At 33.7% G+C, this 26,216-nt stretch overlaps 5 protein-coding genes across 5 annotated transcripts; 2 read left to right on the top strand and 3 right to left on the bottom strand.

Annotated features, from left to right (window-relative positions):
* Positions 1–138: 138 nt before the first annotated feature.
* Positions 139–5,669, top strand: LOTGIDRAFT_183760 (hypothetical protein). The gene is made up of 9 exons (XM_009065371.1): positions 139–325; positions 669–786; positions 1,054–1,124; positions 1,397–1,464; positions 1,809–1,921; positions 2,912–3,055; positions 3,571–3,678; positions 4,735–4,911; positions 5,548–5,669. The coding sequence occupies exons 1-9, from the start codon at positions 261–263 to the stop codon at positions 5,620–5,622; spliced, it is 939 nt and encodes a 312-aa protein (XP_009063619.1). The 5' UTR covers positions 139–260; the 3' UTR covers positions 5,623–5,669.
* Positions 5,670–6,041: 372 nt separating this feature from the next.
* LOTGIDRAFT_154862 (hypothetical protein) lies at positions 6,042–6,956 on the bottom strand (the record flags this gene model as incomplete). Its single annotated transcript, XM_009065370.1, has 1 exon — positions 6,042–6,956. One exon carries the CDS (start codon positions 6,954–6,956, stop codon positions 6,042–6,044), a length of 915 nt encoding a protein of 304 aa, XP_009063618.1.
* Positions 6,957–14,281: 7,325 nt separating this feature from the next.
* LOTGIDRAFT_154861 (hypothetical protein) lies at positions 14,282–14,743 on the bottom strand (the record flags this gene model as incomplete). Its single annotated transcript, XM_009065369.1, has 1 exon — positions 14,282–14,743. One exon carries the CDS (start codon positions 14,741–14,743, stop codon positions 14,282–14,284), a length of 462 nt encoding a protein of 153 aa, XP_009063617.1.
* A 982-nt stretch (positions 14,744–15,725) lies between these two features.
* On the bottom strand, positions 15,726–18,174 carry LOTGIDRAFT_154860 (hypothetical protein; the record flags this gene model as incomplete). The annotated part of the gene is made up of 3 exons (XM_009065368.1): positions 15,726–17,146; positions 17,409–17,487; positions 17,857–18,174. The coding sequence occupies 3 exons, from the start codon at positions 18,172–18,174 to the stop codon at positions 15,726–15,728; spliced, it is 1,818 nt and encodes a 605-aa protein (XP_009063616.1).
* A 4,318-nt stretch (positions 18,175–22,492) lies between these two features.
* On the top strand, positions 22,493–24,279 carry LOTGIDRAFT_154859 (hypothetical protein; the record flags this gene model as incomplete). Its single annotated transcript, XM_009065367.1, has 2 exons — positions 22,493–23,910; positions 24,228–24,279. The coding sequence occupies 2 exons, from the start codon at positions 22,493–22,495 to the stop codon at positions 24,277–24,279; spliced, it is 1,470 nt and encodes a 489-aa protein (XP_009063615.1).
* Positions 24,280–26,216: the final 1,937 nt, after the last annotated feature.

The following is a 26,216-nucleotide window of genomic DNA, read 5'->3' as shown; positions in this document are numbered from 1 at the left end:
TCAATTTAGGATTAGTTTTGTTTTGTTTCTTAATGTTTTAATGTTATTTCCAAATTTTGTGGCCAATCAAACTTAGTAAAACATTTACTTCGGGGCTCAAAAAAGCAGACGTAAATATCCGGTTAATGGTCAACGTGAACAAGGAGTGATTTAGATTATTGGATTGTTGTAGTTCGACGAGCTGAATTATTCAGTAAGGCAGTTTCAGATTTACAAAGTTAAAAGTAGGAGTAGATCAATTAAGCTTAAAGAACCAAAAGATGGAAGTTGATACTGCCGTTGAAATCAAACAAGAGCCTATAGAAGGTGTTGATTTGGAAACAAGGTGGGTGATGAAAATAAAAGAAATATCAACAACTAAGTCAAAATTTAGTGAAGAGTGAGAAAGTGTCAATGTCATTACTGTCAGCATTCTCGTTTCTTTGACTTTTGTGTTTTTGTGGGTTTTTTTTATTGTTTTTTTGTGCATTTTTTTAAACTGTGCATTGTGCATTCTATTAAGTCAGTTGAAAGTGTAAAGATTGAACACACTTAATTGCATTAAAATGAACAATTTCGTTCATTTATCAGATTTTTGTTCAGTGAATATTTTAAAAGAAATCTTTGAAAGGATTTATTTTATAGGGCCTTAAATTTTATAATGTAATTATGTTTTGAAATACTTTCAGAATCTTAAATCTTTGCCATGAAAAACCTGGTGGAATTAATGAAGATATAATTAAGCAAGATATGCCACAGTTTGATGTTAAACAGAGAGTAACAGCTATAAATCGCCTTCTCTCAACAGTAAGTGTCAATTGAACTAAAACAGAGCACATAGATAATATAAATCTGTCTACAGAATAACTAAATTGGTACGGTACGTTAGTTAAAGTTGTATAGGAGTGAACTCCCCCAAAGAGAAATACCATTAGGTGTTCTGAAAAGATAGTCAAAATCATGAGATACAACCAGATCAATTCATGATCGACCGAACTAATCAGCCAAATTTGTTTAAAATGGCAATGTGCGTCGATACAATTCAAAAAGTTTAGAAAATGACATATATTTCAGGGTAAATTAGAAATATTCAAGAGTGGAACAAAATTGATTTACAAATTAAAAGATGGACAATCATCTAATAGGTTTGTACAATGATTTTTAATTTATGGGCAATGGAAATGACATGGGTATAAGAAGAAAATCTGATAATAGAAATTTTAACATGATCTATGACTTATGAGTCTGTAAGCTTATATTTGTGCTTTTTATTAAGTATATCTTTTACAATACACCTGTGAACACACTTAGCATCTGGACTGGAAAACTACAAAATCTATATGTGTAGTTATTGGAGAGGCACAAGAAGTTTCAAGTGCCAAATGTTTCTGTGTTTGAATTGTTATTTTCTTTACAGTCAAATGAAAGGGGCAGACAATCAGGAGAAATTAGTTTATCAGATCATTAAAGAAGCTGAAAATAAAGGTAGCTATTTCAAATAACAAATGGAGTTTTACATCCCACTGATTGGGCTTGTGAAGAATTGAAATGTCGTACAGTAAAGACATTTTTGTCACGACAGCTGCATTAGTTTGCTCTTTTTGGATTTTAACTGTTGAAGGATTTAAAACATCTGTAGCACACTGACCCGCTGTTTATTATCCTGAAGGACATGGTTTGGTGCTTTTTCCACATAGCCTTGACCTGCATCTCTAACACGTGGACACCGAGTTGAGAAAAATTTATCATGGCATAATCTTTTAATGTCCAGGCAAAATGTATCATGGCATGGTGAAAGGCTGTATATAATTTATTTTATTATTATCAAGGTATATGGATAAGAGATATCAGATACAAGTCTAACTTATTAATGACCCAGCTGAATAAAATATTAAAGAATTTAGAGAGTAAGAAACTGATAAAAGCTGTTAAATCTGTAGCTGTAAGTATATCAGAGTTTATTCTTAACTGGCAATAAATGTTATAATATTTGTTATCTTTTATTAGGTATTCTTATGTATGTATTAAAATGCCATATTTGTTTAACTAACACTAAAGTAAAATTAATGTTATAAACTTTTTCTCTACTTTGCCTAGTTTCCAAATGAACTATTAAAAAGGATGAAGGTATATGAATTTCTTTAAAATTTTCATTTTAAAGGGAATTAGTTTAATAATTATTAAAATAGCTGAGTGTGCTATGAAAATATAACCAGACTGTGGAATGAACATGTAATTGCAGTATATGGAAAATTTGAAATATTGTGTTAAAGGGTCATTCCGCTTTTTTTGTAGGTCGAATAACATTTTTGCTTGAATTTGTGAAAACTGTAAACCAAAATCTATAGAAATATATCCAATAGCGTATCTGAAAGTTTTAACTAAAAAAAAAATCCAGCCATTGTTTTTTGAACGCCAAAACTTTACGTAAAAGGTTTCGTAACCTTTATGCTATTTGCAAGCTGTTAAAAAACTAATTGTAGAGAAATATGTCTCCTATGTTTTCTAAAGATTTCAACTAAATATAACGAGCCATGATAAAGCCAAGCACTGAAACTAGGTCAAACTGCTTAATTAACAATCAGTTTTTAATTAAACCTTTTAAAACAAATTCTTTTTGATCAAGTAGATACATAGATATAAATAGCGTACTTTTGAAGTATTTTCAGGTATAATTTATGTGTTTTTGATAATGAAAATGTTTTACAAAAAAGCAGAATGCCCCTTCAAATACTATTTCACAAGGCAGTGAGAAATGGTCAACAGAGTGAGCACAAGCAAAATTTGAATGAGTAGATGGGAAAGAGTGATGGCAGGCCCACATGATAGGGCATGATATTAAATAGCAAGTTACTATGTCCCTACTGGACTTACTATTAGCCTACCCCATAAATATTGATATACTTTTATAACCATGAAATTGTTTTTCCAGGCATCTAAAAAGAAGGTATACATGTTATATAATTTAGAGCCAGATAGATCAGTTACAGGAGGAGCTTGGTATAGTGATCAGGATTTTGAATCAGAATTTGTAGAGGTTTTAAATCAACAATGTCTAAAATATTTACAACAGAGGGTAAGAATATTTTCTGAAACCTCTGAAACCCCTTCGTATCAGCAAGTTTCAGAACTAAAATCAGTCATCCCTCTACATTTAAATTAGAATATAACTAGAAAATCTACTCTGGTCATTACCAAGGGGGTATTAACAGGCAGATATCACCTTTGACCTCATAATATTGAAAAGTTATGATAGTTTGAACTTTGGAACTGTTTTACCAGATTTTAAATCTGAAAAGTGATTTCTATAGCTAAAAGAACTATAACTATTTCGAAAATCTTGGAAAAATCTAGTTTGGAGCTACTCATTACAGACATTTAGAATCAACAATTAATTGATGATATGGAAACACATGGCTTTTGCTCTTGCTCTTAGTGGAAACACTGTCAATAAAATGATATTGTTATCATGCCTTATGAAAACAAAATCAAAGAGTTTACCAGTCAACACAAGTAGGCCAGATATCTTATTGTGTGCAGATTGCCTTTCGGAAGTATAAGTAAAATGATCAATTTCATTGGATATTTCAGGCTATTACTGCTAGTGAAGGTAAAACCGACCCTGTGGCTCAGAAAAATGGATCTTATGCTTCATCTCAAGAAATCTGGAAGTTCATATCTCAACTTGGTATCAGTAAAGTAAGTTCATTATTTGAATAGTCTATTTTTAATTTTGGAGACCTGTGATCTGTTGGATCAGCAAGCTGGTCTCAAGGTACTCACAACTGTTTCCATTAGGTAGGTTTGGCATCTTCATAATATCACTTTTGGCCATAGCAAAACTTCAATTTTTAGAGCTCAGGATACACATAAAAAAAATGTGAAGAATCTTTACAAAACACATGAAATAGAGATTGAGCCCTTTAGGTTACTCTTCAATATGTGTATGAAGGTATTTCGGAAAAAGATTTTCTAAACCAATTTCAAACCAGAACTTACAGCTCTACAGATGTTTTCAAGAAAAGGGAATGACAGTGAACGTATATCATCAAAAGCCACAAATCGATATCACCAATTTGGCACTCATTTGGAAAATGTAAGAACAAGGAACATTGGTGCCCAATTTGAAACAGACGTAGCGACTTTGTATCCTATACAAGAATAACTTAAGTAAGTTACAAAATAAGATTTTTGAAGGTTTGCTATGGCTGAAACATGGCAGTAGAGTTGTAATAGTATAGCATGAAGATGCTTGGATGACAATTTAATTCATGCAGAAAGACAAAAGACTGGCATGTAAAAGTTTTATTTTTTAGCTTAAATGGACAGATGCACCATTTTTGGGGTCTCGAGTCTTAAATATATGTAAATAGTCTTAAGAAGCAGTAGGAACATCGAATAATTCCTTCAAAAATACTTCAATCTAGGAATTTCTTTTCCTATTTCTAAAGATATCTTTTCTATATATGGCAGTGTCTTAAGAAAAGACAATGTTTCTTTTTAACTTTCAAATGCGGATAATTCTGGACACGCATGGATTTGAAGACTCACATTTTGATGATGAGCTGTAAACACTATTACTGATTGGCTTAGCTAATAAACCGGTTTCTGAGACTAATGTATGATTGGTCCAAAAAATGGCGCATCTGTCTCTTTAAAAAAAGGTAAATTCATCGGCAGTTTCATAAGTCACAAAAATTCTGTTACTTCCTGCAGTTTTATCAATTATTAAAGATTTATCATCCTCTGTATTAGGTTCAGTTAGCAGTAGAAGATATAGAGACAATATTAGATACATTAATCTATGATGGTAAGGTAGAAAGAGCAGTCCTAGCTGGTAACCAAACTGATGAACAGAGAAAATTATATAGATCAGTAAAACCTGTATTAGAAACAACTGGTTTAATGAGGATGCCTTGTGGTTCATGTCCAGTAAGTAAACACTTTCTGCGATATACCAAAATTATGATTTAGTTAATTTGCCAACTCTATGAATGTGGACTAATCAAATTGAAATTTGATTACAATTTTGTTTCGTTATTATTTTTCATTGGTCTCCATTGTAATCTAAAAAGATTTATACCATTGACAATATCGACTATGAATTGAGGGATAGCAAAACCCAAAGTAGAGCAATCTGACCAATGAGATTATGTAACTGTTGATACTCACATGTAAAAAGAAGTGCGTGTTTGTCTGCTCTAAATAGCTTGGAATGTCGCCAGAACATGATCTTGGAATAAATCTTGTTAGATTACAAATGAAACAGACAAAAATAATGATAATGAAACAAAATTGTAATCAAATTTTAATTAGATTGACTGTGGTTATACGTTGCTATGACCCTGTCCATTCAATGTCAACATTTCCTTTAGCGCAATATAAATAGGGTTTTCATTTGATCTTGATGGTATCTTGAAGGTTGCTTGCAAATCAAGATCCTAGTATAGGTTGAGAGCCTCAGAATTTCATCCTGGTTTTTTTAAAAGTTACATGTTGGTGTCTCTGATACATACAAATTTTTGTAGATACCTTTCTGATTTGTCATTAGCATACTTTTTATTGCAGGTATTTGATCAGTGCCATGATGGTGGTGCTATTTCACCCACTACTTGTGTTTATATGAAAGATTGGTTATCATGATATCAATTATTATACTGTAAATACCTTTAATAAATTGTTGCTGTTATATCATTTGGCTTATTTGTTAAATTCAATATTTTTAAGATGTTGTTGTATATGGGGCATTTAACAGGCCGAAAATAATTTGTTAATGTCTTCATTAAATGGGGAGTAGGACGTAAAATTCCATTCATTTCATTTTTTTCATTAAATGGGGGCACGTTCTAACATACATGCAATCAATTGTAACTTTGACATAATTTTGCTACACTTGGCAATTATGTGCATTGCTATAGGGAATTCTTTGGAATTTTTCTAATGCGGAACCATATTGAAAAATAAACACATTTACTGTACTACAAATATTATTAAATGTCAGTTTTCAACTGCTGCTTTATGAAACAAAATAATCTAGGTTTATTAGGGTTCTTTTCAAGTTTTTATTGTAATTTCTTGGTAGATAAGCCTGTTAAAATGGAGCTAACTTCCCACAGCTTCTTGGCTGACATTAGATCACTTGCTGCTGGACTCCATGGTTTCTGGTGGCAATCTCCATAATAATTGCCAGTTTCATTGTCTAACTCTGGTTCTACACTACAATATACTACAGTCTGACAGCCTTCTGTACTGGTCTTTAGTACCAAACCAGCTAGTGGTCTAAGTACTCCTAATAGAGCTTGAGGTACCAAGTGTCTTCCCAGATCTGTAGCTACCACTCCAGGATGAAGGCAGTACACATTAACTCCTGTTCCTTGCAATCGTTGACTCAGTTCTCGAGCAAATAACGCATTAGCTAATTTACTGTTTGCATAGCCTTTGGATGGAGAATAACTTTCTTCACTGTTTATATCATCAAAATTAATCTTTCCACGTTTAAGGAGAGCAGATGAGACGATCACCACACGACTGGGAGCAGATTTTTTCAGCAAATCCAACAGTAAATTGGTCAACAAAAAATGACCAAAATGATTCACACCCATCTGCATTTCCAAACCATCCTCTGTTTTCATATAGGGACATTGAAAGACCCCTGCATTGTTTATCAACACATCCAAATGAGACTCTTCCTGACAAATGTCTTGACAAAATTGTCGCACAGATTTCAAGCTGGCAAGATCAAGTTGTTTTACAATCAATTCACCATTAGATGTATATCCCCTAATGTCTTTGACCGCTTTCTCAGCCTTCTTAAGATCTCTGCAGGCAAGAATAACTCTTGCATTTCTTCGAGCCAAATCCAAGGCTGTAGCTTTTCCTATTCCAACATTTGCTCCAGTTACAATAGCAGTCTTGCCTGTCATTAATAAATTGGCCTTGTAAATAGCGTTTCTTGTCAAAAGACGTTTTATGATCATGATTCCAGCTGTCAAACCAGTTGCTATACATGCAATGCTCATCCAACTAGTCATAATAACTTATAAGATAAATTGAGCAGAATCGAAAGAAAAGTTATTATTCTATGCTCTTAATACCCAATTTCTAAGATAGCACCTTTGTAAATGAAAATTCTGTGCGGGTAGTCTTATCAAATTAAAATCTCTAAGAAATAGGCATCTTTTAGTCCAGTGTTCTGTTATTTTGGCATTAGATCTACTTTCACTTTGATAGTCTAGATTTACAAGCGGAAATAATATATGCACACTCTTTACAGCTCTAATTTCGAAAGAGTAGGCCTAGTCAAACTCTTTTTTTTTTCCATTTACGGACTTTTCTTTTTACAATGTTAATAATAATAGAAAAAAAATAATAAAATTGTCTACTCAAAGTTTGCCAAAAAATTACGTGATAAGAAAAATGTCACAGAAATTCATCATCCCTTTTCTCGTTTAATAATTTTATGAGAATAGATAGCTACTCTGAGTGGTGTATGATTTTGAATTGACTCGTAGGTTTCAAAAGAAACGCCTATCAGTGTTATATTTAGAACACGAAGTCGACTTGAAAAGCACCCCCCAACGTTTCCAAACTTGTTTTTTTTTTCATCGAAAAATTCAAATCACGCAACGAACAATAGTGCAAGGATACCACTGGCCAATATGTGACATTTTGTATAATAATTTATATGAAAAAAATAGCGTGGAAATTTTGAATGCCTTGACATCCACATCCACGGATTTTGTAAATGATACCGATAACAATTAGCCACGGACACCTCGACAATTTGATATTTGAAAATATATTTATATATTGTAGAAATATTAAAACAGAATTTGATTCATGTTGTTACTCAGAGCTTAATTCTATATTATTACAATGCTACAAGACACTAGTCTATGTCATTTTACATATTACGTTTAATAAATAAAATGAAATAGACTTATATACATGATGCTTCGAGGGGAATCTTTCATAAACATTCTGCAAAAAAGTTTGCCATTTATTGAAGAAAAATTGATTTCGAAATACATGTACAGTGCACTACACGCTGTCGTGATTGTATTGTATATATTATTGTAAAAAAAAAAAAAATGTTCATCATTCACACGCTTTCAATGACCATCAGCGGGGATAATTAAAATAAAAAATGACAGAGCCAGTTAATAATATATCAAGTCTCTCTTCAGAACAATGAAACGATATGAAAATTCTGTCATTTATGTTCGTGGCATTATTAGAATTTTGTAAGAAGGGCGTCAGATTCATATATAAATACGTATATTGCGTTCTTTCGGAAATTATTCCGCAGTGAAACATCAAGGTGGTCGGAGTAATTGAAAATGATTCCAAAATTTTTAGGTGAGTATTTATTTTAAAGTAGTTATATGACATTTTGCAATAGTGAGTACGATACATACTTTGCATAAAACTTTAACCAGTGGTTGTTGTTCCATAAAGCTGTGTCTATTTATCTTAAAAAGTCTGATTCATTAGTGGTTCATTAGAGTCTTTTAGACCAGAATCTGAGGAAGTGCGTTATTTTGCTTACGTACATGAAAAGAAGACGCTTTCTGACACAAGTAGACTTCAATAGAGATGAAAGGATTCATTTTCAGATATAAATGGACTGCGTCGATAGACGATTTCTGACAAAAGTAGACCTTTACTAAGTAAAAGTGTATATAACATAAATAGATGTTTACTGAAAGGAAATATATAACGTTTTCTAACGTAAGTAGACGTTTACTGAATCGACAATAGACGTTTTCAGACATAAATAGACCTTTACTGAGACGATTATATACTTTTTCTGACATAGATAGACATTTATCCAAAACTTACAAAGAGACGAAAATAAATATTTGTAGACGGTTTTCTGAGACTTAATTAGACCTTTTCTGAAATCAAAATAAACTTTTTCTGAAACAAAAGTTATCGTTTACTGAGGCGTTTTCTAACATAAATGCGATATCAGAATTTGTCTAACGCATTATAACTTTGACGAATGGTGTAGACACTTGCTGAGACGAAAAACGTAAATTTTTAACGAGATGCAAATGTTCAGTGGACATTTTGTGAGATTTGACGTAAAAATTATTTTCTGACAAAAAAATGAAGTTTTATGGATTTGTCTTTTCTGAAATTATTTGTGTATAATACGATAAATATTCCACAACATTTGGTCGCTTTTTTGTTTAAAAATCTAGAAGAACATGGCGTATAATACCACTACTAACAATGGTTATACCTGTTGTCGCCATTCCAAGAACATGACTATCTTTCTTGTCACCTCCCATACCACTTTTTTTTGTCATTTCAGTATACCTTCTTTTAATATGTGTTATGGTTGAGGTATGTTCAACTATGACGTCGGTATCCTGCAGGTGTCATGCATGTGTCACTGTTGTGGACTACCACCAAAGATGTACTTGTTGTGTATATAATGTCATTGGAAAGCGGTCACCAACAAGAAATACGAAATCTTCATTGGAAAAACGAACTGGATCACAAAAATCCATATCTTTGTTACTTTTTCTCAGTACAAAACTTAGAGATAATATTCTATCAAATGGAAACTTAATTACGAGTGTGCTCAAGCCATGCGGAGAGACAAATAATTGTGTTAAAAACTGGAAATGAATTTAAAGATAAAATAATATAGCTTTGTAAAACTTTATTTGATTTCTTATAATGTTTACAAGACGAAATATTGAACTATGCGAATATTGAAATATTGAGCTATTGGAATATCGAAATATCAAACTATTCGAATATCGAAATATTAAAGTAATCGAAAATCGAAATATTAAAGTAATCGAAAATCGAAATATTAAACTTTACGAATATCTAAATATTCATCTGATTATCGCAATGTTGAGCCATTCGAATATCGAAATATTAAACTATTCGCATATCGAAATATTAAACTATTCGAATGCCAAAATATTAACCATTCAGATATCGAGATATTAAACTATTCGATTATCACAATATTGAGTTATCCGAATGTAAAACGTTTGGCCATAAAATAATTATTATGAAATATCCAACTGCATTTATGAATAAGATTAATCGAACTATTCGGATATATGAATGAAAACATATCCAATATTTTATTTTCCTTATCCATAATGACAATATAACACAACACACAAGAGAAAAATCATTTCTTGTATCGTTCAATAAATTCCCTTTTTATTTCATAGAGTGCAGTTAATGGATCTTCCACACGATTCCACTCTTCACTTGTATCAATTTTTACTCTTTTCATGATGGGATCCGATCGTTTACCAAACACAGAATAAACACAACATTCACAGCGCTGTTGATGATCGTCATATTTCATACATAATGGACACGAACATGAAGAGGCATCTGAGGATCTGATCATAAACACTAACACTGAAACACAAAATTAAAATCAGGTTTAATTCTTCTACAATACCGAAATACAGACATTCATTGATTTCTTCGCCACTGTCCATTTCAGACCATTTTCTGTCCATGTCTATCTGTTTGTCTGTCCAGTCTTTTAACGCAACTTCTTGTTCATATGTAATGTACATGAAATATTTCCTATACAAGACTTGCATTGATATAAACAGGAGAGTATCACCTGTTTACTGTCCGACCACACTGTGTATAGAATCACATCAAGTATTAAAGTAATAAAGTTGATTTCATTGCTAACAATGAAGATAGTTTTCATGAAACTCTTGATTTATTGCCTGATTTTATTTATAACGACTAGAATATTTCGGACAATCATTGATATGCACGTGCATTTGTAAAAGGGACATAACTCGCCACCGTCCTAGAGAAACTCGTATGATGTAAACATTGAAGATTGGGGATATTTGCCTGCGATTTGCACTGAAATGAGTGAAATATTGATACCAATTCTTAGTGAATAGCCTTCTTATGCCAACATATCCCGAGAATATCGGTAAGTTTATTTCGTATTCCATTTTATTAAACATAACATACCAAATCTCAGTCAAAATAATGTTCATATCGGGTAGAAATATCTGTCAGGGAAGTGTGTTTGTATTCAGTTTCATTTTCGGTTATAATTTCTAGAATAGAAGTGTGTTTTTATTCATGATTGAAAATTGAAAAATTTATATATTTTTCAACGCAAAGTCTTTCTTATAGACTAAGCTAATTTTCAAATTCTATTTCATGAGTAGAAGAGATTGAGATCTATGAGTGGCAATCTAATATCAAGATCAAGTTTTTTCTGGACACCTTGATATCGGTATATACAATCGAATAACCATATCATATTAAATTGACCATCACTGGTTTCTGAATTTCTGAACTTTTGTGTAATTTCAATTCATTAAAAAAAAAATCTTTGAAGTTCTCAATTTTAAGATTCAGATTTCTAAATTTTGTAATGTTTTTCAATTCACAAAAAATTGTCATGCATTTGATTTTGGACTATTTTGGATAATATACTGCATAAGAAATTAATGATAAAATTTGTTAACCGCTACTATGGGTGTATATTACTAGCCTAAGCAATACCTATTTGTAATAGAGAAAAAAACGGAGGCGATTGAGTTGTGACTAAGGAAATTACACGGAAATACAATAAATTGATTTTTGCAGCCCGTGTTTATCAGTACTGTATTATATTTAAAAAAAAAAAACAATTCATTTGACACTCACTTTTCCGAAATCCAAATTCCAAAATTTGCCAGAACTTCAGTCATCAATGGTCTTCCATAATCCGTATATAGTGACTTTTTAATATATAACCAGAAACCTGTCTGTCTTTGATTTATTTTCTGTGCCGGAAGAAAAATCAAGTTAAGGCCTTTTTATAAAAAAAAAGAAAAGTGAAGAACACTTACCCACAATAATGTGAAGAGAAATAAGTCCGATGTTCCTCATTGTTTGGACAAGTTGACAAGAGGACTGGAAGAAAATTTGAACTATACTTTTATAACGAGGTACTACTTATTGTCATTCGAGAAATTTCAATTAAGGAAAACTGTTGGCGTGAAGAATCATAATTTAGCCATCAACCGACGACAACATCTCTGTGAAAATTCATCAAAGCCCGTATTCCGTCCCAACAGCTGTTGTTTGCTGCTTGTGATTAACACTTGCGAGATCGTCTTAACGACGTTTTAATGATACACCTCTATAATGACTTTCTGCTTATTGAAAAGTGAAAATATTAACTATTTTGGTCTTTTTTAATGAAATATCAGGGTAAAGATCGAGATAAATGCCTCGATAATTCACCTTGAAGAACTTAATTCAGTAGTGACGTCATTACCCAAATTCCGCTCTCAGAATGTGTAGGATACCATTAATGGCATAAAGGATAATGTTAACGATGTCAGTGACATCCAAGTTTTAAACCTTTAGTATAAATGGTCCCCTCATTTCTGAATGGCAAACGGTAGTATTCAAGCGTAATCTTCACAATCTTAAGCTACATCGAATACCTTGACTTCATGGGGCTATTATCATAGAATGCTGTAATCACGCAGTTAAGTTTACATACGTAAGCGCCATTTATGTACGAAATATAAACAAATATAGTTATCTCTTCGTGCGATTGGGTTTACTAAAAAAAGTTTCACAATTTCGAGGTAGTGTTGTTTCCACCCATATGTGGATGTTTTCAGTTCATTTTCTAATGCTATGTCTTTGAAGTATAATTTATAAAATTTCTTGATTTTCGTCGTATGATATTAAGAAAGAAACACATAAATAAGCAGACAAAATGATAAATATTTTTATTTTAAAATATCAATAATGGCGTCTCGTTACTCGTTACATTATTACTGGACAGAAACCCTCGACTAACGATGCACACAGGATCACTTGAAGCAATGGTTTTGCCCAATGTCTTGCATTGGCTTTTTGCCTATAACCCTTTTAAATTATCCGGATACTTTTGGTAATCTTAAAAGCGTATTTGTATGGGATACGAACGAGTTCCCATATCGTCGGTGGGCTTCCAAAATCGCGAATATGCAGAATTCAAAATTTTTCAGGACAGACAAAAAACTGCATAACTTTGTTAATAATGGAAGAATAATGTTAGTTTTTGGTATATATAGTTCTTATGCGTCTTTACATACTATGCTGGTACATTTTTGTGTGGGTCTACATTCGTGACGTCAGAAATGGATATACGCGATTTTGACATTACAATTTGAGAAAAATGATGTTATACGTCATTTTGATTTTAACAGATAGACATGTTTTATGAATATTTTTTTGATATTACTAAACAGATAAAGTCCACATGAATGAAAAATATATCATTCAAACGAGTTAACAAATTTTATTAAAAAAAAAATCATTTCAATAAAAACAAAGAATGACGATATCTACTTGATATTCTGTATGAAAAGAGTGTACTGTAAAATAAATCTCAAAGAATGAAATTAAAACGGCTTAGTTACTATCACAATAAAATATAACAATACAAATAAACTCATTCTCAATGTGGATTAGATGGGCATGAGTTAATCGTGAATAAGGCCATCATAAAACGGGTGGTAATCCTTAGGAATAACTGCTTTTAGTTCCTGCAAATGTTTGTATTTCTTTGCTTTGATTTTTGGTTTTACATCATAAAGTTTTGGAATGGTTAACTGTGTTTCGGATGCCTCTGAGTTTCGACGTCTACAAGGTAACTCTTCAAATTCTGTATCAGAATACCGTAACTTATGGGAGATAATTCCGTTTTTGTATTGGAGAAGTCGTATATTAGTAACTACAGGGTCTCCACTATCGCGACCAGGACGGATTGAGGTATAGTACTTCAATTCCGAATATTTCCGAAAAAAATCACTGGAGAGATACTTTACTTTGTACGGAGGAGAAACACGGGCAGTACCTATTAGATCTACATAATTTTGTGGAACGTAAATAGGCTTGTTGCGTAAACGCCTCTCAATAGTGCTATGGACACTGTCACACTCCATTTGGGTGTGACCTTTCTCTAGAAATTTTTGGACAATTGTAATATTCTTATCTTCAGATAGTTTTAGAAGGGTATTAGATAAGATGACGTTTCGATTTTGGTATGTACAACCATCACTGAAAATTATAAGTTCGTCTATATGTCCCGACAAATTATCAATGTAATCCGCTCAACACGAGGCAAAGGAGTTCGCGGAAAGTTCTCCCTCCCCTTCGTGCCAAAAGTAGCAAACAACCTGCCTTGTGTTCAAGTCATATATTGTGTAATTGTGACAGCCTAACTTAGTTTTATAATACATGGAGCTAGCTTGAATACGTGGACTGAGGAGCAATGACTGGAGATCAAGGGTTATGACTTTAATACGATTGTCATTTTCAGCTCGTGCTTTGTCATTGGAATTTTCATCCTCGCCTCATTTTTCAGATTAATATGGTTGTTATAATCAATCTCTGAGATATTTCCGGCTTCGAATCCACAGCAAATATCACACTGGTCCTTCTTAGGACGAGAAAGCGACAGATTCAAATCATCAAAACATGACTTAAAGGCCTTCTTACAAACAATGCCCACTCCTTCAGTTGTACAATACTGTTTGTAAACTCGATATAAGTCTGCGAATGTGGTGAAAATGGGTTCAAGATATTTCTTATTCGATGTTGCGCGACAGTAATGAGAAGGTAGGTTTGGTAGTTTCCCCAGAAATTCTTTGGCTGCAATGACTTTGTTATCAGTGCGTTGCGTATTGCGTCGTTTATCTGGTGTTTTGTTCGGTACATCCACACTAACATCTTTCATCCACTCGTAAACCATCTTGTCTTTAAGTCCAAGAGTATTTAACATCATATTGCGACAGACGGGAAGGCGTTATTCATTCTTTTTCAAGAAATACTTAAAGGAATACTTCTTTCGACTTTCGCCCGTTTTCTTCCTCCTTTCTTTTACTTCAACCTTGTCTATCAATCCAGCAACAAAAACTCTCTTTTGATCCCAATTTAAGTTCGTCCAAAAACGATCAAATATAGAAGATCGTTCATCCTCACTGAATGAAGTGCATTTTTTCCCTATTGCACACAATCGAGTACAATTCCTTTCTCCCAATGTTCTCTTTTGCTTCTCAGATGAATACACATAATGACCCTCGTCATCTTTCTTTATCCCGCTATAATCCTTTCCTTCCATTCGTAATTGCTTTTGTATGTTCTTTTTCCATTTTTCTGGCATGGCTTTTCCTGGCTTTGATCTTTTATGTGGGGGGTTGTGTGTGGGTGTATTTGGGGATGAAGGTACAGAGGTTGTTGAAATTGGTCTAATTGGAGAGTGGGCAAGATCTTCATCAGAGGAGGAACATTCGAAAAGTTTTCTTTTCTTCCTTGGTTTCTCTATCAGAATCGTCAGCATCAGATTCAGTCTCCGGTAGAGTGCTATCACTAAGTGATGATTTGTTCATCGTGTACCGCGGCCTTTTGTTTGTTTGAGTTTCAGGTTTGTCAGAAAATACCCCATCATAGGTCTGATTTGTGGATTGATCTTGTGCTGTGGAACCAATGGGCGAGTGCGAATCTATCTCGACTTCTTGAGCATCATGTAAATGCAAACTTGTGAGACTATAATCATCGTTTTTGAGAGGTAAGTAAGAACAAGATGGATTACATTGGTTTAGTAATTCTGATGGTGATGTAGGTTTACAGAAGTTGTACTATGTTACTATATTGTTCAAAAAGTTTTTTTTTCGTGCAAAATTATACTACCATTTAAGAAGTGCTTTGTTATGTTTTCTAGTTTTTCTACTCAGCTAGTTGACGAACCATTCTATAGCATTCGTAATGTATTTCATCGTACCAGAACCTGTCGACTGAAAGGGAATTGTTTCGACAATCTGAACAATCAATGATTCATTTACAACTCCACTCCATTGCATGCAGGTGGTAACATTCATAGTAACTGGTCCAAATTGGCAAACGAATGAACCGTCGTCATAAAACCTTGTTTCAGTTACATCGACAGCTAATTTATCGTGAGGAGAAGTGGCGATGATCAATCGAACGTCCTTCTGGTTTATAACAGCTTGTTTCAGATCTTCGATGCTTCCAAAACCAATGTTCTGATTTTCATCAGTCTTCAACACACATGTCCAGGGCCTCGATTCAACATACCATTCGCTTTTCATCTGAAACGGTTCTATTTCTGCGAGAACTGACGGATTTCCAACTCCCATAATACACATTTTTGCTTCTCCGTATGTTTGTAAGTAAGTATATCGCAAAGCCGGTCTTAAAGTTTGTAGAATGTCGTTGGTGTGCGGGTAACCTGATGTGATACCTTGGACAGATCTGTCTAATTCATTGATGTACAGGGCATTGGTTGTTAACATCCGAGTACGATCAAAGTGTGTCATTACTCTGACACGACTACCGGACTTAATGACATCCATCAAATTTTGTATAGTTCCTTCAAGAATGTGCCCATTTTCACTTACAGAAAATGCCTTATACCAGCCAATGTCGATAAAGTACTGCACCTTTTGATCCTCGGTTCTAATTGAATATGGCCTATCGATTTCCATTTTTACAGCAACTCTTGTTATAAGAGCTTCATTAGACCTGCCTACCACCACACTCCAAGCTGTAGAATCATCATACGGCTCGAAATCCTCCCCTTGAACTTGATGGAAATCTAAGTGTAATGGAAATGAGTATTCCAGCGAGGCGACATCTAGAATTTCAATAGTTACTGGACCTGCCAAAGATGAGGTTACGACATACAACTCGGAACCATTCTGAACTGCTGCTATACAGTCGCTCATAGTTCCGGTTACTTCACCATTTGGAACTTTGCTATAGCATTCCTCAGTTTCATTGAGCTTTCTCATATACCATTGGAGAGAAGTTTCTTTTGTTTCGGGTGCAGATGAAGAAGAGTTGAATGAAATCCTCTTGCCATTTGATGCCATGATTTCATATGCCTTGATGATGTCTGGATTTATAGATCGGCCTGATAGCATCATCAGACTCATAACTTGTTCTTGAATGAAATCAGATCCCATACCGATTATTGATGGTGGTATATACCTTGTAAAATTTGTTCCATCATCCAAACTGAACTTCTCAGTAACTTTTAACCGCAGGCCTAATTTGTAACCAAGGTCAATATGTCTGTGTAATAACACCTCATTAGTATTGTAATTACCGGATTCATACATCAATTTATAGGAATCTGTAAAGGCAAATAAATACATGGTAACAATAAACCGTTAAATTCAAACTGAAAGAACGTATATCGAAACAAAATATGTTCATGTATTGTATGCTTTTTTCCGCTCTTGTTATGCCACAGTTCAAAATATCTTATAGTATGGCTCATTCCATTTCATTGATTTTATTGGTTGGTTAACTAGTTGCTTTAAGATATATAAATACCAGTTTTCACCTAGAATTTAGATGACCTATAAAATGGAAGTTAATGGTTGAATATTTACCTGAAACAAATGTCTGAAACTGAGTATCATTATAATGTATACAGATACCATTGGCATACTCCCCACTTTCACAAACATTCTGAAACGTTGAAAATAGAAATAAACAGAGGACTGTCTACAATTATATGGTCATTCCGGTCACTTTAGTGAATCAAACCATAGCCACTTGATCAAGGATTTAAGAAATATGACCAGAAGAAGAGCGAATTTCAATGCAATTGTATTCACAATTCTTCATAAAACAAGTTGGTATATGATATTGTCTAAAAAAAGATGTAAAAAAAATGTCTGTAAATCTCATACCCCAGTGTTTTCTTCTTGTTTTTCTATAGAATTAAGTATGTATTTATCGAGTTTTTTTTTACACTGAAATTTTTTTTTCTTAAAAACTTCCAAGCAATTTGTGTACATTTGTTAAGTTAAAATATAGAAAGTTAAAGATACAAACCTTTCGTCTTATATAAGTACATTGATCAGGGGTTCCCTTTGTATCATTAACATTCAAAGTGCGTTCTTTAGTCAGATACAAAGAACAAGCAGATAAACCTGTACAGTACACCACTGAATCACATGCCATCTGTAAGCATTTAACAAAACATGACAATGCAGAGCGAGATGTAGTAGTCAATACCGGCGTTGTTGGATCAGAATTCGTTATGGGATCTAACATGAGACGATCTCCTTTCTCAATGACCAGAGAATGTATTCCAACAACCATCCAGAGTAGAATCTTAAACATCTTGCTGGTTCCAAGCTCAATTACCATTACGAAGTTACTCAGAAAGCATCTCTATCATATTTGATCTTTAAGTTACAATGTGCAATAGACACATTTCAAACAATTTCCATAAAATTGTATGACGTGTAGTTGTGTATTAAATTAGCAGTCTGTGTCTATCTCAATATTAAGAACGTAGATATCGCCCTTGGCCTCGAATAACGGCTCGATATTTCCGATTCACTTTTCAGTATGAGGTATTCGTACAGTATCAAAGAAGGTCGAGGTTAAACCTTCGGGTACCTTCAGCCAGGTTTCCCCGGCAGATTGGTGAAGCTGACCTGAAAGAGCGTCGAACTGATATGCACGTTAAAGATAATCCGACTGGAAATCTAAGTGTGATTGTAGAGAAAATTATCATGTTTATTTTAGCATTGGGGCTTTAATATCTGTAACTACCAAGACAATATTCTTGGTATTCCATGAAAAACGTCTCTTTAAAATTGATCATGCCAAACTTTAAATACGTACGACAAAAGTTTTAATAAAACCATTCTGCCGGCTAGTTTTTAAATAAATTATGAAAACCCCGCGAAACAAAAGGAAAGATTTCCAATGAATACAATACTATACCATGCATAATTTTATTTTCTCATAGCTTGTATTTCTTTTCACCAGTCTTATATTACGGCTTGGTACAAACTGACACCCTGACCAGAAACCGTTTATTGCTTAGAATTGCTACTATTAAAGAAATGTGGCAATATTCTGATACTTAAAACATATCGAATGGGTTTTAAATCGCAAGATAATGTGTTTTTAGACTACTTTTGAGATGAAAGCATTAAAAGGGCCTGAAAGGTCTGACAACTCCGTATGTGAGATTGGGCGATGGGTGGTTTTGAATTAAGGTTCGGATTGGTGCTAAGGGAAACAACTCTGTATGTAATCGAACCAGTTTATATCGATGTGTGGTGTACAGTTAATTTGTTGAATGAAATAAACATTACGACAAAAAACTTCAATTCATTAATTACATTTAAGTCAACTATTTTAAAACTAAAAGATGTTTTTTAATTTAAAAAATTAATTAATATAGAAAATCGAAGGGGCGTATGAAAAAAAAATTACGAATGAGATAAATTGTAAAATGTATTACGTTGATAACAATGAATGTATTATATTTCTTATTTCTCTTAAAGCTTAGTGGACCGTGTCTTCACATACGAAACATCGTGTCAAACTAGCTAAGAGATTGGGACACGATAGCAGTGATCAACCATTGATCTCAAAATGTAGTCATATGACATTGATTTCATGCTTTCTTGCAGGGCTCTTCATTTTATTTTAGAATAAATTTTGGCAAGGGCATCACAAAATGCGCTTACTTCCACATATAACTATTGATAGGACAATGAAATGCCGAAAATTGCTTGAATACGTTCACATCATATTCCATTTTCAAAACTATTGTGGCCAAAGGTTTTAGTTATGACACAAATTATGGATGCTCATAGCTACAAAGAACTGCGGGGGCTTTTTGTGGTCAGATTGGTGTCTTTATTTCTCTACACTCGATTACGGATGAACAGATAAATTCTCTATCCAAATCGGCTCAGGTCCATTGGTGATTCATAGAATTTCTCATGGCAATGACGATCTACTAGTGTACATTGAGGGTAATTTAAGCAGGACAGCGGCAAAAAAGAACGTCAGCAAATTAGAATTTTTAGCTATTAATTGGTGCCTAGTTGTACCATCTTCTAAATCAAGTAGCAGGATTTTTCAGTCACTAGGTGTACTGGCAAAGTTATCTTTTTTTTGTATAAAGTTAACATTTTTCGGTATGGTTTTCTATGATTAAGTCATACTTAAGCTACAGTTGACAGTTATTTGCATATTTTTTGCTTTATTATTAGAATATTTGTCGTTCTAAGAATATGTTGTAATTAATATTTTCATTGTTAATTGTTTTAAGTTGTGTTATTGATGAAGTAAAATGTACTTGAGAAGTTTTTAACATATTGATATTCTTTACTATCGTCCTGTAGTACAAAAAAAAATTCCCAAAAATTGTTTTAACGTCTAAATAACAGAGGCTACTTAATTTTCAATTAAATCTTTGTGCATATTTTGGCTGCAGAACTTCGGATTGGGAGGCGCTATCGCCAAGGTTTTTTTCAAATCCATTTTTTGGTCATAGGGAAAAAGTTTTGAAAAACAGTACATTTTATGCATTTTCAAAGAATATTCTTGCCATATTATTACATTTTTACCATGAACAAATGCATATTTCCACAATTTATTTTATAAATACCACCAAACCCCCCCCCCCCCTCCCCCCCTCCTCAACTACCACCAATATTGGTGCAAGAGGCCTTTACCATAATATTTTTTTAACTAACAGTTTTGGTAACGCTTGATATTCTGGCATGCGTGAATGAATACTGTATGTTTTAACTAAGGACTGCCTTAAATCGATGTCAACTCTTCCAATTCACAAGTTCATCAGAATGTAGTCGACATATTTAACCAAATCATTTATTAATTATTTATGAAGAGAATGAGACTCTCTGTCTCCATTATGACCGATTGATTCGAACTTTGTGTCCTACTGTCTCGGTACTTTCGGCGGTTAATCGAATTTTACCGATTATTTTATTGTCAATTGGAATATCAGCTTAAACATGATCAGTTTGCATTAATGGCAAAATAAACATGTGCTTGTATAACCACCTTGCATTTTCAGACAAACATTATTTCGTTTTAAATTTTGAGGCATCCGTATTTACACGAAATGCAAACTTACAACACTATATATTGTCTTCGCGATGACTTTTTTTGGACGGGAACATTAGTTACTAAACCGGAATCAGAAGAAAGGATCATTTGTTGTGTTTCGTACCCTCGCCATTTTTAATTATAGTGATATCACCACCTTTACTCGTTTCCCTTTAAATGAATGTAATATATGGGGAGTGGGTTGAACAGTGACAGTTACGAGCATATTCATCACTTTAATAAAAATTCAGTCAAATAAAACATGTTAATTAAGGTACATCGTGCAAAAACTACATCTCTGTTTTAAAAACGGGATTGTTGTAGGATCTCACCAATGGTATTTTTGAATTTAAGGAAAGATGCCTCTTAAATTGAATGTACTTTGATTAAATGCCGACAACGGACGTTTCCCTGATTGCCCTTTCTGGTAAAGTTAACTTTGGCAGGAATATCGGAATTTTTCCCTGCCGGCCGAAATAAGAAATTTCGCCCAGTATTTGCAAGACGCAACATTGTGCTATCTACAAAAGCAATATAGGTATTTTTTCAAAATTTCATTTTTGACGCCTATGTAAGTGGTATTACCGCATTAACCTTCTAATCTGTCATCATTGTTGACAATTATTAATGTTACCTTCTCACGAGCTATATAATAAAGATTATATTTTACGCGATTGCTGTATTGCTCATGAAAACACAATAACGTCACCAGTCATTTGGGTTCGGTGTTGTTTTGTGTTTTTTGGGAGGCTTAACGTCCGTGTGCAATTTCATAGCCACGCCTTATTGGACATCACAACAGATGAAGACGCAGTACACTAACTGTTTGGACTACGTGGAAATTGTATCTGGATAGATTTTGGATATTGTTACATAAAGCAGGAGAAAACAGAACAAACCATCTTCCTAGCTCGGTTACAATTTATATAGGTAGGTTAGGGTTAGGGTTCAGGGTTATGTTGTTGGACTTAAAATACCAAACTATTCCAGTATTGCTTCAATGTTTTATACGCATGGCTGAAACAGAAGTATGCATACTCTTTATCTTTTCATTACACAATTATGTTCATTTTACGTAAGTTATAAATTAGTATAAACATTTCGGTAGTTGTATCGTACACAAAAATTAAACTTTCAGTTTATTATGATGAATGTATCTAAGACAGACACGCAATAGAATAAATTAACTTGACTCAGTACATACAACGACAGTTATTGCTTGCTTTGATTCTTTTCCTTAATTGTTGTTTGGACTGGCGTGTAAAGTTTTTGCCTACGCCAGTTCTATTTTGATATACTAAAAAAAAAGAGAAAATATAACAATGAAATGAAATAATCAATAAAAGCATTATCTTTCTTTTCAGTAGAACATGTTGCTTCAAAAACTATTACTCTCATTTCTACTAATAATGGTCGTTGTCCCTGTTATCCGATGTCGTCCCCTCAAGACTGAAACTATAACTGAACAAAACGAACTGAACCAGAAACAGTCTTTCGTGAACGGAAGCAGTACCCGAAAAGTAATGATATCCATTACGGTAGAGTCGTTAAACAAAGGACAGCAAAATTCACACATTATGACAAAATGTCAAACATGATATATGATGGCCAACAAATAGTGAATTTAATAGAAAAAGCCAAGGCGACGAAAGATAGGCACACAATTAAGGAACATTCATTGATGTTGGATCAATCAGCAGCAGTTAAGAGCGGCAGCCTGGTGAACATTGATGTCTTTAGAAGGCTTCTACATCTCCAGGCAATGAGACGTGACGGGATCAATTTTAACTATCTTGGACGACCCCTGATTGACAACACCATAGATATATTAAATAGAATGAAACTTGGAAGTCAATATCCAAAGTTAGCCTTCGAAATATTGGACGGACAGTCTCTTTTGGATATCATGTCTGCGCACCAACCATCTAAACAGCAGATGCCAAAGAAGAATCCAGAAATTGGTGCCACACAAAAATTGAACAATACTGGTAAAAGCAAAAACTTAAACACTAGCAGGATCAAATCGAGTGATAATAAAATTCATGGAGACAACGAAAATCCGTCACCGATCAACAAAAATCGCCAAAAATTGGTAAGTTTGTACTCTATTGATGGAGAGCATAATTCAAAGTTCAATTCACCTAACGAGAACAATGTACAATATCCATTCGACCAATCTGAAAACATGATTGTAGATTACCCTATAAAAAAACCTATGAAGACCGGTAGAAACTTATTAGACGCAGATTATTTGGATCAAAATGACGGTATACAGCAACAAGTATCTGTTGACATCGGTACGAGGAATAACTTAGAAACTACAACGGGTAATCCGGTTAATCATACTCACACTCTCGGTCAACAAACACTCCTTGATACTGCAACCCAAGATAGATCACCAATGGTTACAAGATTAAAGGACCAATCTCAAAATGATTCTGACATTCAAAGATCATTACCAAAAGACACAAAAGATCTCGGTCAGGTATTTGTAACTGAAAATCAAGGAACCACCGTCTCCGGTACCAACCACACAATTATTACTGGCGGTGGTAACGTCCTTACATCGACACCTGTGGACACATCCATGAACGAAGTTGTGATTCCAGAAAACTATATAAATGTTGATCCAACTATTGTTGGTAATACTGATTTCATGCTGCAAACCGAAATCGAAACTTTCATACAAAACACATCAGCATTGATGACTGGACAATTAGCAACACAACTTGAAGCTCCAACAGACACTGTTTCTCTTACCATATCATCAGCAACGCCATCGACCAAACCAATAAGACTCGCTTTAACTTCTCAAATGAAAAGTGTAAGGAGTAACACGACTGCACAAGACACTTCCTTGAGTAGTCACCCTACATCAGAAGTAACAGAGCAAGCAACAAAATACCATTCACTACCAACGACCCAAGAGAATTTAACAACCAATAGAGTTACAACCACAGTTAGCTCTGATTTTGATTGGTGTACTTTCCTCTGTAATGTTATGTAAGTAAATATTTCAGATTGCTTTTAGAGTTCAATAACGGTTCAATATTTCTGAGGTTATCTCCAATAGTATATATGCCTCGAGTTGTAGAGCTGCAACACCATTTTCAGACAACTTCTTCTGCTTTCAAATATGTAACAGTATGTTATTATATGTTTATATTTCGGTAAAAGAGACTCAAAATTCAAAACTTTCATTGTCGATATTGCTGGATATTTCTAAGGGTATGAAGGTCAATCAGGTTTATTTATCATTTAGTGGCCACTGCAAATTTTCATCTAAATAAACCATGAATTCGTTTCTGTTGCTTTTTCAGGAAACGCTGCTCACCTGCGTGTAGTGGCCATTTTACAAGCTGGAATCGCTGAGTTTTAAGAATTACGTTATGTTATTTTAACATGATTTGGATGTACAGTTTTACTTTAATTACATGTACGTCACGTAGATACCAGATTAACAATATAGTGGTACTAGTTTAACCAATAAAACAGTAAAAGTAATCTGCTAGAACGTACCTTAGAAACCATTACTGAAACACAATTCATGAGTGGGTTTTTGGATATTGAGTATGTACAGTTGTGGTGGAATGTAGCCTACGTGTATTGATAAATAGTGAACACTAACGTCATGTTTTAGTTGTATACGAGCTAAACGTCGTATTTTCTTGTTGACAAGTAATACGGGTTGGTAAAACTAGAACTCGGTTATATAACTAATTTGAACTCTAAATACCAATCTTCACAATGTCAAGCTTTTACAACAAATACCTTGACTGCAATAGTCCATTTTCTTGTATCATAGAAATGCAGCGAATTTATTGGATTGTACACCAGTGAACACCGCCAATCCGAGCCCTCGACAGAAATACTGTAAACATTATGGCTTATTGTTAACAAGCTTTTTGTCGGAGCCTCTGAAAGGCTGTATTCTTTAGCATACAATCAAATCAATCGTATTTACAAACTTCTGTGATACAAGAAAGTGGCTATTGCCGTCAAGGTATAACACGAAGTTCGTAATAGCTCGACATTGTGAAGATGCTAAACACCCTGTAAAGAACTTTATGTGGATTTGAATTTGTTCTTCTGAAACTGGTATTATCATGTAAAATATTACTGTATTTGTACATAATTTAACCCTGTGCCAAAACTTGCTTCACCCATTTAACATAGTACCAGTAAATCCATTTTCATTTTTCAAATTCTATAGACTGAATTTATAACTATTATATATTTTTAACAGAAATATATTTATTTTTCATACCTGCCAACATTATTTACTCATCAATAACATTAACACGAAAAACATTACGCTTTTTTGCAAAAATGTTATGATATGCTTTGTTATTTAAACGGGTTTTATTTGTATATATTCGTAGCATATTGTAAATACGGTTTAGAATAAGATATAATTTATTTAACTTCCTGACTATGTATAGAATAACAAAATCATTGGTTTATTTACGACAGGTCCAATTCTTTTTGCGAGTTTTTCTTGGATGTAACCAAGTCTGTCGGAAAAGTTACCTTGAATAACAAATATTAGGTAAAACAAGGGGTATCAGAGGAAATAAATGTAAAACTTGCATATGTGGGAGAGATTCGAACCAAACATTCACTTTTGCCAGCGGAAGCCATCAATATAACCGCTATAAACTCTATGTTATGTTCGTCTTATTTGTTCAATTTCCCTTGTACTAATCCCTTTCTGTTACTTTTACTGCATTAAATCTCTATAATTGCAGCCGCAGCTTAATGACTTTCGATTAATGTTTAAACCATTTATCAATGCTATATGGTATTGATTAAGCATATCAATGGTTCCTGATACAATTAGACATCGACATGACGAATGTCACCAATCTTTACACAAACAAATTGAAATGGTGACCCACTGTAATGAAACGTGAGCAAGGCACACGTCATGAAGTGCGGTATCGAGCAACGTCAGGTGTTAAACGCGTGCTTACATTTGACTAGCCAAGCGTACTTCATACCTTTTACCATTGGGAGTTATTATTGTCCCGGTAAGAAAACCTACAATATAAGTCCACTATGGGGTATATCGGAGAGCAGGTACAATATACTTCAATACAGACACTCTGGGATCAAACTGATTTTAACTTAGAGTAATTAAGCAGTTTTGTTATAAATAGGATAGGCAAAATAGAAGAGAATATCATAGAATTAAATGTCTTTGAAGTCGATTTGGATGTTGAATTTTCTCTTTCCCACTTTTGTATTGAGTAATAGATAAGTCAAATGAGGGTGAGTGAAATTACCAATATAAATGGCGTATATTCTCA

This window comes from Lottia gigantea (genome assembly GCF_000327385.1).
Source record: "Lottia gigantea unplaced genomic scaffold LOTGIsca_7, whole genome shotgun sequence".
In the NCBI taxonomy this organism is placed as follows: Eukaryota; Metazoa; Mollusca; class Gastropoda; family Lottiidae; genus Lottia; species Lottia gigantea.
This window is presented reverse-complemented; position numbering and strand designations above follow the sequence as displayed.